The 15,780-nt window shown below is 47.3% G+C and overlaps 1 protein-coding gene across 5 annotated transcripts in view; it reads right to left on the bottom strand.

The window, feature by feature from the left end:
• Window positions 1-15,005, bottom strand: part of GRK5 (G protein-coupled receptor kinase 5) — a 253,439-nt gene extending 238,434 nt beyond the window's left edge. For 3 of the 5 annotated variants that reach the window (XM_077947626.1, XM_077947627.1, XM_015148304.3), the window contains exon 1: window positions 13,814-15,005. In XM_077947626.1, coding sequence (XP_077803752.1) covers window positions 13,814-13,865 — 52 coding nt within the window. In that variant the 5' untranslated portion in view covers window positions 13,866-15,005. Of the gene's footprint in view, window positions 1-13,131; window positions 13,374-13,813 lie in introns of those variants that run through there. The other 2 variants (XM_077947630.1, XM_077947629.1) reach the window with 2 other exon arrangements.
• Between the last annotated feature and the right edge of the window lie 775 nt (window positions 15,006-15,780).

Here is a 15,780-nt window from a genome sequence, read left to right as displayed (position 1 = left end):
ATACCCAGCATTCCATTGAAACAGCATTCAGCTTCCAAAGTCTTTCACAATTTTTCCTGACACCCATCCATTTCATGGGAAACTATAAACACAGATATGGAAAGGCTCTGCAGCACATTGTGGACTGAAAACAGCTGCGGAACAGTGTGCACACTGGGACCCATTTGGTGTAAAGTTCTATCTAGATGTTCATATGCACATATACAGAGATTTGGGAAAACGGTCACCTACATGCTGATGCTAATTATTTCTGAGGGTGGGATTGGTAGCAGGGGCACACGGGAAGAGAGAGAGACATTTTACACGGTCCTTTGGACTTTTTTTTTTTTCCCGCGATAGAGTTTTACTTTGTCCCCCAGGCTGGAGTGCAGTGGCGCGATCTCAGCTCACTACAACCTCTGCCTCCTGGGTTCAAGCCATTCTCTCCCTTCAGCCTCCCAAGTAGCTAATTTTTTTGTATTTTTAGTAGAGATGGGGTTTCACTATGTTGGCCAGGCTCTTCTTGAACCCCTGACCTCAGGTGATCTGCCAGCCGCAGCCTCCCAAAGTGCTGGGATTACAGGCATGAGCCACCACTTCTGGCCTGGACTTTCTTTAGTGAGTATTACCTTTGCAAAATTTTTTTTTTTTTTTTTTTTTTTTTTTTTTTTTTTTGAGCCCTAGTCTCACTCTGTTACCCAGGCTGGAGTGCAGTGGCGCGATCTCAGCTCACCACAACCTCCGCCTCCCAGGTTCAAGCGATTCTCCTCTCTCAGCCTCCCGAGTAGCTGAGATTACAGGCGTGTGCCACCACATCCGGCTAATTTTTGTATTTTTAGTAAAGACAGGGTTTCACCATGTTGGCCAGGCTGGTCTCAAACTCCTGACCTCAGGTGATCCACCCACCTTGGTATCCCAAAGTGCACAGTGCTGGGATTATAGACGTGAACCACCATGCCTAGCCTCTGAAATATTTTTAAGCTACCAAAAACACAGCAAAAATACCAAGGACCATGATATAGAACAGTCACCACTAGCTGCTGAAGCATAAATTAAGAGGTGCACCTGAACACTAGGTGCACCTCACCTCCATAACCCATGGAACCAACCAAAGAAATCGGGTTTCTCCTTCCTTAATTTATATTTTGCTATATATTATAGAGAATTAAGCTTTAATTTGTAAAAATCCCTCTAATTGGATACTGCTAAAGGGAACACATCTGGGGCAAATATCTAGGCCTGGTGCATTCCATCCCAAGCAATGGTTAGTGGTTTGGAGAATGAGTGTGCGGCAAAATAACCAGTGGTTACTAATTATTATATATCACAGGGCTTGGCACCATCCATAAAGCCTCATCATGTTGGCCGCTTCCTCTTCAGAGAGGATTACAGCATTGACTGTTTAGAAATTTTTCCTCCAAGTTAACATACGTTTTCCTTGTCTTAATTGGATCCAGCCTCCCTGCCCATGAGCAGAAAGGCAATTTTTCTTTAACGATTACATCCTTCAAATGCCAGGTCATCAGCCATCCCCAGGTCTGGAAGGATCAAGCTGCTTGGCTTCCTCTTTTCTTTCCATTTGCTCAGTCTCATTCTAGCAGTGCTGTGAAAAGCATGTGAAGCTCACATCCAAAGTTACCTTCGATTTGGCCAAAAAAGGGATGAGTGTTATCGGCATGAAACATCTCCTCCTACTCACACAGAGCCTCAGAATTGGGGAGAACTGTTTGCCCCAAATGTTTGGTGTAATGCAAATATTTATTTCTTCCAGTACGACTAAAACAAACCACTTCGAAATTAGGGGGGAGGGGGAGTTTTCCAAACATTTTTCACAGTTAAGACAAACATTTGGAAAACATTTTCCGATTTGCCCTATAACCTTAGTTAACCTTTCTTAACCGTGTTGAATCATTTCCTAATGTACCATTTATTGTGACCCCAAGGCCATTTCTTGAGGATATCACTTTCTCAGCTCTCTTCTTCACCATCACATAACATAAACACAGGTTGAGTATCCCTTATCTAAAATGCTTGTGACCAGAAGTGCTTTGGATTTCTGATGTTTTGGGATTTTGAAATAGTTGCATTATACTGGTTGAGCATCCCAAATCTGAAAATCTAAAATCCAAAATGTTCCAATGAGTCAAGTGTGGTGGTGTGCACCTGTAGTCCCAGCTACTCAGGAGGCTGAGGCAGGAGGATCACTTGAGCCCAGGAGGCCAAGGCTGCAGTGAGCTAAGCTATGATGGTGCCACTGCACTCCAGCCGAGGCAAGAGAGTGAGACCCTGTCTCAAAAAACAAAGAAAGGAAGGAAGGAAGGAAGGAAGGAAGGAAGGAAGGAAGGAAGGAAGGAAGGAAGGAAGGCAGGCAGGCAGGCAGGCAGGCAGGCAGGCTCCAATGATCATTTTGTATGCATCATGTTGGCTTTCAAAAAGTTTCAGATATTGGGCCAGGCGCGGTGGCTCACGCCTGTAATCCCAGCACTTTGAGAGACCGAGGCGGGTGGATCACGAGGTCAGGAGATCGAGACCATCCCGGCTAACACAGTGAAACCCCCTCTCTACTAAAAATATAAAAAACGCCCGGCACATGCCTATAGTCCCAGCTACTTGGGAGGCTGAGGCAGGGGAATCACTTGAACCTGGGAGGCGGAGGTTGCAGTAAACTGAGATCACACCATTGCACTCTGGCCTGGTGACAGAGCAAGACTCTGTTTCAAAAAAAAGTTTCAGATTTTGGATTTCAGATTCTTGGATTAGGGATACTCAAGCTGTGTAGCATCAGTCATTCATTCTGGAAATATTTTTGAACACCTACTATGTTCCAGGAACATATTCATTGGACACACACCCTCCCTAATCTGTGACAGCAGACTTCGTGGCATCAATCCACAACAGCATTTGGCTTGAGAAAAGTTGGATGCTCAGATATCCTTTGCTATTCAAGTCGATGGCCCAATCCTTTATCCTCACTCCACCTCTATTCTTCCTAGAGCTAGGAGTTCCTTCTCCTGGGATGTTATCTACATATCCCAACAAGCTCCTCCTGAGAGCATTAACAGAAAACATTAAGACCAAGCAGGACCCATTTCTGCATCAGCCACTTAAAGCTGTTCTTCCTGGGCCATTTGTTGACCTTCTCCAGCTTGTTTCCATTTCAGCAGCAGTGCTAAGACCCATGCCAGGATGGAATTCCATTTTCAAATGAGGTTTCACAAGACTTTTTATCAGACATGCAGAGCAATTACACTGGCTGGGTTCTCTCCATCCAGCAGTTGGGTAATTCTATCTCCTACCCCCACCCCTTCCCTTCCCAGAGTGGGTAAGTTCAGAGCTACACCTTCTCTGCAGGAGCAGATCAAAGGCATGGCTTCCTGTGCCCTCATCATCAGGGACTGACACCAGGCTGCCTTCCCACCAGGATCTCAAGTCTGACCGTGGACCCCCAAGGAATTTTACACGGCTCTTACACACTCCCTTTCCTCACAAAGCCCCCTGAAAAGCAGAGTTGCAACATTAACGCAACACACACACACAAAGGAGCTGACGTGGTTCCTAAATGCAAACTCTCAAGGTTACCACTGAAAAATGGTAAGGGGTTCATCCAGAGACAGCTTTTCTGGGGGAAAAGGCCACTTCATACCCTCTCTTTGAGGAGGAGATGGGGATGCCTTGCAATCTGCAAGAAAAACCCTCCCCCTCTCTAACCCCCTACTTGGGTAGTAAGTAAAGAGGGCTGCAGAGACCTGAGCCCACACATAAGGTGCCACTGTCATGCAGAGGCAACTGAGGGCAAGAACCTCCTGAGGGGCAGTAAGCGGCCAGGGAAGCAGGGTGCAGGGCAGATGGGAGCTGTGCGTGGCGAGCCAGCAGGAACTAGCGTGCCCACTGCCCACCTCTTGCCTCTGCCAAGGAAAGGAGGTGGTGCTGCTACCAATGATGTGGCCCACACCTAAACTCCCACGACTGTCCCCACCACCACCACCCATGGGGCTTCACATCCTGTCCCTTGGGGGCAATTCATTGGCCACTAGCCCTGCTGAGGGGAAAAAGAATGCAAGAGGCTGGCCTTGCTTGTCCCATGTGTTGGTAGGAGGGCCCCAGGCAGCGAGCAAGTACAGGTAATGGCGATCATACTACATAGGTACATATGTATGTACAGGCACTTATATACGGCATGTATGCATCCTGACCTGTCCTCAAACACAGATTCAGTTGTATTGACACACAGTTCGACTTTCAAAATGGAAACATCTACTTTGAGGATTCACCCATCAGTCATTTACAACCTAGTAGGAATTACTTTACCCAGTTGCTCTCAAACTGGCTGTAGCTGAAATCACGGTCTGAGAGGGAAATTATATTCCCAATTTGCCCCTTTTCCCAGGGAATCTGACAAAGACACTCTTTCTCCTCCACAATTACAACCTCATGGGTATTTACACTTAAAAACCCTACCACCTTGAGAAGAGTTTGTTGTTTGGGCATATATTATGAAAGGAAGGAAGATTGATTTATTTTGGAACATAAAAGCACTTTGGAGGGTAGGGGAGATCCACTTGCAATTGCTCACCAAAAGTCCACAGTTCAAGTGACCTTGAACAGGTGACTCCCTTTCTTTATTTTTATGTGTTTTTAAAAATTATTATTTTATCTTTTAGACGGAGTTTCACTGTTACCCAGGCTGGAGTGCAGTAGCACGATCTCGGCTCACTGCAACCTCAGCCTCCCAGGTTCAAGTGATTCTCCTGCCTCAGCCTCCCAAGTAGCTGGGATTATAGGTGCCCAACACCACCCAGGTAATTTTGTATTTTTAGTAGAGATGGAGTTCCACCATGTTGGTCAGGCTGATCTTGAACTCCTGACCGCAAGTGATCCACCCCCCCTTGGCCTCCCAATGTGCTGGGATTACAGGCATGAGCCACCATGCCTGGCCATTTTTATTTTTTTATTTTTTGTAGAGATAGGGGTCTTGCTATGTTGCCCACACTGGTCTTGAACTCCTGGCCTCAAGCAATCCTCCTGCCTCAGCCTCCCAAAGTGCTGGGATTACAGGCGTGAGCCGCTACGCCTGGCCATTTTTATTTTTCTAATTTTTGTAGAGATAGGGGTCTTGCTATGTTCCCCACGCTGGTCTTGAACTCCTGGCCTCAAGCAATCCTCCTGCCTCAGCCTCTCAAAGTGCTGGGATTACAGGCATGAGCCACGGCACCCGGCCCTGACTTCCTTTCTTTCATCTCAGCTTCCCCATCTGTTAAACCAAGGGTAACCTCTATGCAGGAAACAGAGGACAGGGCAGTAGATCAGCTGAGAAGGCTCAGGGAAGTCGAGGCACCAGCAGTTCTGTAGCCTCTGCCACTTCAGGACAGAGGAATGTTCTTATCTGTTTTTCTCAGCTTATCTGTTTATCCTTGCTTTCTGCACAGGCCCCAGAAGTTGTCCTTGGGGTTCATTTCATCATTACCTTTTTAAAAAAATTCTTGATATTCCACAGATTACAAGTTCTTAGAAACACCGTAGGCCCTATCAAAATTGGCCTAGTTTAGGAGGATGTCACCAGTTGACTCAGATAGACTCCCTTGCTTCGGACAGCAGGGAACAAGCAACGAACTGCTTTATTGTTTCAAATACTTACCTTCTTTCTAAGTGTGCTCTGAGTTATTGTTAAAATGTTTCAAATCTCACAAGAAACAGTTTTTAAGGAGAAACCATTTTCAAGTGGATACAAGAACAATGAGTTTCTTTGGCATCTCTAAATATACCTTCCTCCTGATATCTCCCCAGTTCAGAAAAAATGAAAACCCTTAAAATGGTTTTGCCTGTCTTCACCCCCATTTTAGATCACCTGCCTGTGGAGGTTCTTTCTAGTCTTGCTGTAGATCTGCTGCACTTACGCAACTTAATTGTTTTTGTTTTTTTTTTTTTAAATAAAATGACTGCTTTAAAATATCCCCACATTAGGAATTTCAAGAAGGAACATGGGGCTCTGTATGTGTCTATATCATGCACTTAATTTGAATCAGGAAAGTCAGTTGTTCAATTTAGGCAAATTTCCCAACAAGATACGGAAAAAGGGGGTGGGGGAGGATATGGTAGCTTAACGCCCCCCCACCCCCGCCACCATCCATGATTGTCCCTGACCTGAATTTCCTCTTAGGTGAGTCAGTCCCAACTTCCAACCCCTGCCTTCACCCCTCCTCCATGGTGCAGCCCCCTCCCCTTCCTCAGTCTCTTCCTCACTCTCTGTAAACCCTCCTCTGTTTTCTCCTTCTCCTACCCATTTCCCCCTCTCATCTCTCTTTTTCCCTCTCCTCCACACTGCCTCTCTCCCCAACTCCCTGCCTCCCTCTGCTTCTTTTAATTTTCCCTAATTTTTCATGTCAGAAGTCATGGGGTTATCATACTCACTAAATGCACAGAACCCTCTAGAGAAGCTCTGTCCCAATGAGCTTTCTGCAATGATGGGAATGTTCTACATGCATGGTCCAATACAGTGGCCACTAGCCACACGTGGCTACTGAGCACTAGAAATGTGGTTTGCATGCTCCAGGAACATAATTCCTAACTTTAATTAATTTAAGTATAAATAACAACATACAGCTAGTGGCTGCCACATTGAACAGAGCTCCTGAAGAGGAACAGGTGCCTTTCATCTTTTCGGTCATTCCCTGTGACAGGCTTATGTCAAAGGACATACCCAGGCCAATGCCAACAGAAAGCCAGAAAGGAATGCAGCCTCCACCATCTTCACTCCAGAACTGCAGCCCCTCCACTGCCCAGGCCTCTGCCCTGAACAACTGCTCTGCCTGGAAAGTGCCACGGCACACCAGTTTTCCTCTTGGATGTTGTCATTCCTCAACCAAAGGGTCTTTTTCCATTGTTTTTAATGTTTCCATTTCTAGGAACAGACCTTCATAAAAACACAGTGTTGGCCAGGTGTGGTGGCTCACACCTGTAGTCCCAACATTCTGGGAGGCCAAGGTGGATGGACTGCTTGAGCCCAGGCGTTAGAGACCAGCCTGGACAATGTGGCAAAACCCCATCACTACAAAAAATGCAAAAATTAGCCAGGGATAGTGGCACCAGCCTGTAGTCCCAGCTACTCAGGAGGCTGAGGCGGGAGGATCACTTGAGCCCAGGAGGTCGAGGTTGCAGTGAGCTGAGATCGCACCACTGCACTCCAGCCTGGGTGACAGCAAGACCGTGTCTCAAAGAACAAAACAAAACAAAAAACCCCACAGTGCCCCAAAAAATTAGCAGTTGTCTTCCAGATTCAGGTGTATTCTTCAAGTATAACCTTTAAATTATGCTTAAATCACATACTGGTCCCTCAGGCCATTGTACAAATTCTAGGCACAGCAGAGTCAACACAGTCTACACAGGTGAGTAGGTCACACCCCAGTAAGCCTCAGCAATTCGTGGGGAAAAAATCCAGTTCTGTTCACACCTAGTTGACCAGTTAAAAAATGTCAAAAGAGACCGAGTGCAGTGGCTCACACCTGTAATCCCAGCACTTTGGGAGGCCAAGGCCGGCAGATCACCTGAGGCCAGGAGTTTGAGACCAGCCTGGCCAACATGGTGAAACCCCACCTCTACTAAAAATACAAAAATTAGCCAGGCTTGATGGTGGGTACCTGTAATCCCAGCTACTCAGGAGGCTGAGGCAGGAGAATCACTTGAACCCGGGATGCAGAGGGTGCAGTGAGCCCAGATTGAGCCACTGCACTCCAGCCTGGGCGACAGAGCAGACTCTGTCTCAAAACAAAACAGAAAACAAACAAAAAAACATGTAAAAAGAGAATGGCAGTGCCCAGTTGCATCTTTTCACTCATTTCACGCTGTATTTATCTAAGGCTGACACCCAAATGTCACCTCTGCACTCGGTCCTTCAACAACCAAATGCTGAATAAATAAATTTTATCCTCGTAAGACTTTCAGAAGTCTATTCAAGAATGGTTTCCTCAAAATGAGAAATGGGGTAGGAGAAGGGACCAGTCAGGAAGCAAGGACTTTCTCTTTTAAAAGTAGCATGGTTTACACAAAATGAAATGCTTCCTCCAGTTTTTGGATGGTAATAAAAGGAATGACATTATCTCTGCCCCAAAAAAATACATCTTTTCAATATTTTGAATATTTTTAAATAAAAATTTCCACTGAAATATAACAGGATATGTTTTAAAGTAGAAATCAACCCTATTATTTAAGGCCACCATACATTCTAATTTTTTATTTTTATTTTTTGAGAGAGTCTTACTCTGTCACCTAGTCTGGAGTACAGTGGTGCAATCTTGGCTCACTGCAATCTCTGCCTCCTGGGTTCAAGTGATTCTCCTGCCTCAGCTTTCCAAGTAGCTGGGATTACATGCGGGCACCACCACACCCAGCTAATTTTTATATTTTTAGTAGAGTCGGGATTTCACCATGTTGGCCAGGCTGACCTCAAACTCCTGACCTCAGGTGATCCGCCTGCCTCGGCCTTCCAAAGTGCTGGGATTACAGGCATGAGCCACCATGCCCGGCCCATTTTAATCATTTAAAATCAAGCCTTCATCCCTTTGTCTGCAATATTCTCTTCTATCCCATTTGTTTATTTATTTATTTTTGGAGACAGGGTCTTGTCTCTTGTTGCCCAAGCTGGAGGGCAGTGGCTATGCACAGATGCAATCCCACGGCTCATCAGCACGGGAGTTTTTACCTGTTCTGTCTCCTACCAAGCCAGTTCACCCCTCCTTAGGCAACCTGGTGGTCCCCACTCCCGAAAGGTCACCATATTGATGCCGAGCTGACTGCAGATACCCAACAGGCATAAGCTCACTCCAGACCAGTACTCCTGGGCTCAAATGATCTTCCTCCGCCTCCAGAGTAGCTGGGACCACAGGCTGTGCCACCACACTCAGCTCCACTATTCTATTTCCATGTGAGAAATGGGTGCTGAGAAATTGTATGATCGAGGAAATTCCTAATTATCTTCTCAATGTGTCACCTGTTGGTAGTCACTTTCTGTTTTCTCAAGTTTCACCTCTGAGTTGCAATACCTATGGCAATAATGCCTTTTGGTAACCAGAAGACTTTTTTATTTCAAAAATGTCTAGACATTATAATGCTTTATTTTGCACTCCAAACATACTGGCAACAAATATTAACTTTAAGTATTGCCCACAGTCCTGGATAGTTTTATTTAAAGCATCCCAGATATGGATTGAATAGCCCTTGGTAAAGGTGAATTTGGTTAAACATTGAGCCTGCTCCTGAAATTCACTTGGGCATTCTGGAAGTCTTCAACCCAGATTCAAAGGCTATCATTTAGCAAGCCACTACAAGAGTTATAGCTTCTGAAGACATAATTTAAACAAGGATTAGTTTGGGCACTGGAAGAGTCAAGCGCTTTGGAGTTTCGAATCTGACAAGCAGCAGCTAAGCTACTGAAAGATGAGAGCCTTGTGGGCATTTATCTGATGGTTTTTAAAACAGGCAGCCAGATTAACTACCATCATCATTTGAAATCTTTAAGAAAGCAAGGCCTTCTGAAAACATTGCTTTTGGTTTCTCTACCTCCAAGTTGTCAGTACTGAAAAGGAAACTTCAAAAAAAAATGAAAGGCAGTTTCATTTAACGGCATTGTGTTTAACAGGCCAGGCTGCTTTTACACACAGTGAGCTGCCTTCACCAGGATGAAAGCTGTCTCTTAGTAAGATTAACATTAAAACTGAAGGAGAAGCTTCAGGGTGGAGTACGTATGCCTCCACGTATGCCTTCACATAGCAATCTAAATAAGATGGCTTTGGGCTTCAGAGACGTTCCAATGTTCTAATAACCTAATTCACCGTGTTTCGGTTTTATCACCATGAATTAAGGGTGCAAAGGAAAGAGGTCCAGGGCTTTCAGCCGTACTGTGGAATGCTAAGTCTGTCCACGGCTAGCTTGCCCCACCAGGGCTGGATGCTGGCTCACTCCTTCCTCCTGCCTTCCCTAATCTCTCCCAGGCCCCTGGGGTGCTAATCTTGATCATCAGGAAGATCCAGCCAAGTCACAGAGTTACCTGAGAAAACGGTTCCTGTGTATTCTAATTTTTGGCAATTGTGACAAATGGCAAAGTTGTTACAGTCCTAACTTCTCAATTCCTGTGCTTGCTAGTGCCTCAGGCAAATGTGATCAATATTCATTCAGATACTTTTATTGATCAGATATGGCTACTGCTGGCCTGTGAAGAAAGGAAAAGCAGGGCCTTGCAAAAATTTTTTCTCACCACTGTTCACTCAGAAGAAAGGCAACAGATCTAGAAGATGAGAAAAACACAAAAACCTTTACTGCAACAATAAAACCAAAAAGAAACACACAAAAGGCACTCAGCAAACTCTCCTTCTCACTGTTATTTCAACATTAGCTGCCTGCCAATTTCCTGAGATTCTGAAATGTAAATAAATAGATAGATAGAGTTAGTCTGGGCCTCTTTTTCATGAAATGCTTAATCACTTAGCTCATTTCCATAAATTGCCATGAATTCAGTCTCAACTTCTTTCTTTTTTTCCTTAACCACTTTTTAGGAGAGCAATCTAAAGTTCCTAAAAGTGATCGACTTGATGTTTTCTCATGAGACCCAGGACAAATAAACAGGCCCCAAAATACATTTCCGTGGTTTAAAATCTGGAACCCATACCTCTACCTTTTCTTATTTTAAAATAATTGTCACAAGGATAGAGCTTGCTTGCTATATTTTCTAATACTAACAATCCATCATTTTACTCTAATCCACTTACAGGCTTTCTATTTTATTGCTACATTAATGCTTTCCACTTTATAGTATGTCTTATTATGGTAAGACTTTGAAGATACAGTGAATTTAGGAGCCATCTGTCTTTAAGAATGCACCATAATAAGAAAAGATAGGCCCCAGTGTTGCCCACCACCATGGACAACTACGAATAATTTTACAGCATTTGCAAAGTGTGCCTGTCTTTCTTCAAGGTCTGTTTCTCCATTGTTTGGGACAAATGTGACTTCTACTTGAAAGTCAAATTTTAAATTGTTTATGGTGTATTTTGTTAAGTGAACTAAATTAAATTTCACATTTGTCAATTATATTTCTCCTCTGTAACCACTGACAAGAAACTTTAAGAAGTGTTTTTAAACCTTTTAAACAACTCAGATTTTTTTAATGTACTGTTTTATATTAGATATTTCACTAAACTGACTGAAACTGTCATTCCCGAATATTTAGATAATATGGTTATTTGGAGAATTACTAAGTTTAGTAAAATAAATTCAAATATATGAGAACTGAGAAGAGAAAAATAAACTGCTTTAATTTCTAAAAGTGTCCACACTAATTAGGATATATGGGCTCAAGTCTCTAATAAAGGCCCAGCCAAAAGAAACTGGAAGCACTTAAAATCATGGCTTTCCTCTAGGCATAAGAGAGAAACAGGGGAAGAGATGCACATTTTAAACGAGGTTTCCATTAAATGATTAATTTTTCTTGTTCACGTGTCTGTCTCTCCCAGCTTCCGCAGGCCCTCTCCATTTCCAAGGCATCATCAAGAGCTATTTTCTCACCATGAGATGACGACCAAACTCTCACAGCAAAATTGAAAAAGCCTTTAAAAGGAAAAAAAAAAGTGAAAAGCACATTCTTGAGCACTTTCAATCACTGTAATTCTGCCCCAATGGGAGCCGGTCACTCCACACAAGCTTCCAGCCTGCAGCTCTCTTCCCCAGGGCTCTGGGAAAAAAAAAAAAAAAACCAATTTGTTGGCCTAACAAACAATATCAGACAGTAAATTCACGTTGGTGAAAAAATACTGGGGAGAACAATTTGGAGGGGGAGGGTGGAATTGATATCACTTTGCCCACTCTAAGCAAAGCATTATAAAACTTAAGCAACCAAATGTTCAGGGAAGAAAAAAAAGTATTTCTCAGGCAAACAAATACCTACAGCAGCAAATGTAGGGGGCAGATTCCCTGGGCAACAGGAGGAACCAGCAAAACTTGCAAGGCTCCAGTACCATCAGACCCAGGGATTTCCCAAGAAATAATTTCAGAATGGAGGGAGAGTGAAAACTTTCCCAGCCCCCGAATCCTGAGATATACAACCGTGTCCCACCACTAGGTGGCCAGCTGCAAAGGCTGCAAGAGGGGCGGGGGAGGTGGAGGGTTGTTTTCTCTGCTTCCTCCCTTTCAGGACCATTCCCCAACCCAGGGAAGAGCCTACCAGCACTCACCTTGATCGTGTCCACTAAAAATGTCAGGTTAGGAAAAAAGAAAAAAAAAACAAAAAACCACACACACACACACACACACACACACACACACACACACAGAGCTCAGGCCTTAGACCTGAAGTCACCAAGTAACAAGCCTCTGCTAAAAATTTATTCCCACCAAAGCTAAGCAATGGGAGAGAGATTAACCTGTATATTTTAAACTCTGCTGGGGTTTTCAAAGCACTGCCTCCCTTCCGGGCTTCTGAAATAAACCTTCTTGCCCACTGGCTGCTTTTGAGTGACAAGTGACGACGAAAGTAAGACACAAGACACGAATGCTGGGCTGAGTTGCTGAAATGCTGCCCACGGAAGGCTATGCATCACCTACCCCCACAGTGTGTAGGGAGCCACAAGGTGATGGAACCGGCTGAATAAACACGAATCGTTTTATTGCTGGCCAGAAAGTCTTCCCTTCATTCATCAAAGCGGGTGAATGAAAATATTAAGTAGGTAAAACATTTTCATGGACTGCTCACCAAGTATCCTTCTAAAGTCAAGCCCTTCCTCAGTCTGCCTCCTACCTTTAGTATCAAATAAAGCCTTCTCCCGTGAAAGTCAAAAACCTCTTCCCCTTTTATGAAAAAGGTCGCACACTAGAGCTCAAATCTTGACCAGAAAAAAGAAAAAGATGTTACATAAATTCCAGGTATTCCTAAATATATCTGTTTACATGTACACAACACAATCATTTTTAGGAAGTATCTAAGTTTCGGCCTCCCCTCCACCCCCCGCCTTTTTTCTGTTTTTCATCTCAAGGCAGAGTCAAAATATGTGTTCTCAGGGTTTGACTCAGGATCTTACACACTCCATTTAGACAATATTTCCTGCCAGCTAAATGCAGGAAATCTAATGATTTGCATAGAAAACATATCTAAAGCACCAGCACACTTACCTTTCTTTTCTTAACTGAGCCAAAATCTAACCATTTCAGTTATCACACTCCCAGAAAAGAGAAACCCGAAATACTGAATTATTTTCTAGGTGATCTGTATAGCCATCCTTTGATTATTCTATGAAAAGGCTAATTCCTCAACATCTGACTTTGCCTTTAAAAGGCTTCCTTCCACACGACGGGATTTCCCTAAGAAACATCCCAGCGGATGGTTTCCAGCAATAGTCTATATCAACTCAGCCTGCGCAGGCAAAGACTTGGCTTCTGCTCATTCCACCCCCGCCCCCCCGAACACACACACCAGTTCACACAGAACCATCCCGGGCCGACTTGAAACGCTATTTTATGTGCATGTTTGCTCGTCGCTCCCCGAATGAATGCTTTTCCAACTGACCTTTCAACAGCTGCCGAGATGGCACGCTCTGCAGGGCGAGCGCTGGAAACTAGGAGATATGTTAGCATCCAAATCCCTGCAACCTTCTCAGCCCAAGTCCAGATTCTCTGAGCCCCAAGGCAAGAACCCTGAAGGGTCTGCAGAGCCGCTCTCCGAAGTGTCCTGCTCGCGACCCACTCGCCGGCAGTGGGCATCCTGCACGGGCGCAGCCCCAGCCCGCACGCCGCCCGACACCCGCACCCCGGCCCGCGACGGACGCGCCGGGCACGTACCGGCCCTGCCTCTTACCTTCCCTGGCTTTCAGCAAGACCGTGTTGGCCACGATGTTTTCCAGCTCCATTGACAGTCGGCGGTCAGCAAGGGAGCCGGCCGGCGGGGCTGTCAGCGCCTGGGGTGCTGCCGCTGCTGCTGCCGCTGCTCGGGCTGCCGCCGCTGCTGCCGGAGCCGGGGGAGCCAGCAGCCCGCCTTGCCTACCGCATTATTCCTGCTCTCAGCCCAAGAGTTTCCCCCTCTGCAAAGAGGAGCAGCCGCCGCCGCCGCTTCTTCCTCCCTCTGTGTCCCCCCTCCCCCCCTCCCTCAACACGCTCCCCCCCACCCCCCACCCTCCGCGTGTCTCTGTCACTCCATTCTCCTCCCCTCCGGCTCCCTCGGATGCTTTAATGCCTCGGATGCTTCTGCCTCCCCTCCGTCCCTCCCGGGGGTGTGGTACTAGCAGGCTCGGGCGGCCGCACTGCGCAAGCGCCGGCCCAGGCGCGCCTCCTGCCTCGGCGCTCGCGGCGCAGGGCCTGCTGGGAGCTGGAGTCCTCCCGGCCGCGCGGCGCCGGGACTGAGCTGGGCTGGCGCGCGGCTGCCGGAGCGGGGACCCGCCCCGGGACGGCACCGAAAGCGAAGGCGGGCACCGCCCGGCCGACTGGCGACTCAAAGGCGGCCCAGCCGAGCCGAAGTCCCCACCAACCCCCGCAGGCTCCCGCTTGCCCCCTTCCCGCCCCGCCGCCAGCCCGTAAAGCGAAGTGCTCAGGCCCCGGTGGTAGCGCGCGAAGCGCCGCGGCTCCGCATGAGCCAGTGCGGGTCCCGAGCCGTGCTTGGAGTGGGAGGGCCGCCAGCTCGGCCGCGCGCCACAGCCCGCTTCCTCCGGTCCACACCAGGCCCGCGAGGGGCTGAGTCCCGGGTCAGTGACGCGCGCCCAGGGTCCCCGCGCGCTGCGGCGGCCGGCTCGGCCTGGCCCCTGCCCAGCGTCTCCCACGCGGCACCCCGGGCCGCGAACAAAGATGCACTTTGTTTCCTCCGAGGGCGCGAAGGACTCTGCGGGTCGGCGGAGACCCGGCGCTGGCTGCCCGCGCTGCCCCTTGGCGCGACCCGAGCGCCCCCCGGCGGCCGCGGTGCGCAGGCGCGGGGTCTACGCGGACCGCGCCCGGGGTTCGGGGTCCACCGTGGGAAGCCGCTGGTTCTGTGAATAAACTGCTTTCCAGCACACCCGGCCAGCAAGTCCAGGAGCCTCCCTGCAGCCAAACCCAGCTAGATTAAGTAATAAAAACGCAGACAGAGTCGCCGGAGTCTCCGCCGTGGGGAGCGTTAATGAGTAACAGCCAGGCCAGCGCCGAGCCGGCGTGGGATTAACGTTTTTAAATTCCGGTCTTATTTATTTTGGGGCTCTTAGCTCCTTCCAGTATTATGCCCAGAACATCAGACTCCTGGTCTGTGATCAGCCCTGTTTTCTCGCTCCCTCCGCTCCGAAGGCCCCACTCCTGGAAATGGGCTGTCTTCGGTCACCCGGGATCTGCCACGAGTGTCCTACGGCTGGGGGCGGGGCAGGCAGGCAGGCCCCAAAGAACAATGAGGCCTTTGCCTCCTCTGCATCCTGCGGGCCGGATATCCGTTCAGAAGCAGACTCTGGGCCTTCTCTGTCCAGGAGGAGGAAACCCTCTGTCCCCAGGGCTGCCAGGAAGTCGCAGGGAGGTGCCGAGAGAAACAGAGAACAGTTATTATGTATTGGAGAATATAAAGAAATCAATAAACCTTCCAGGCCTTGGAAACTGGTCTGGTCACTGACTCTAACAACCCAAGATTATCTTCTTCCCTGGGGCAGTGTACCCACCATCACCCCTTTGTGGTGTCTAGACTTGGGTCAGTGAGTCTCCCTGGGCCTCATTTATCTTGTCTGCAAAATGGGGGCAATAACAGTTCACCTGTCAGAAGGCGGAGGGCTCAGGGGGTAACTTTTCAGGCACCCACCACTCCAGGAATTACTGTTCTAA

This window comes from Macaca mulatta, chromosome 9 (assembly GCF_049350105.2).
Source record: "Macaca mulatta isolate MMU2019108-1 chromosome 9, T2T-MMU8v2.0, whole genome shotgun sequence".
Classification (NCBI taxonomy): Eukaryota; Metazoa; Chordata; class Mammalia; order Primates; family Cercopithecidae; genus Macaca; species Macaca mulatta.
The sequence above is the reverse complement of the archived record's forward strand: the minus strand, read 5'-3'. Positions and strand labels throughout refer to the sequence as shown.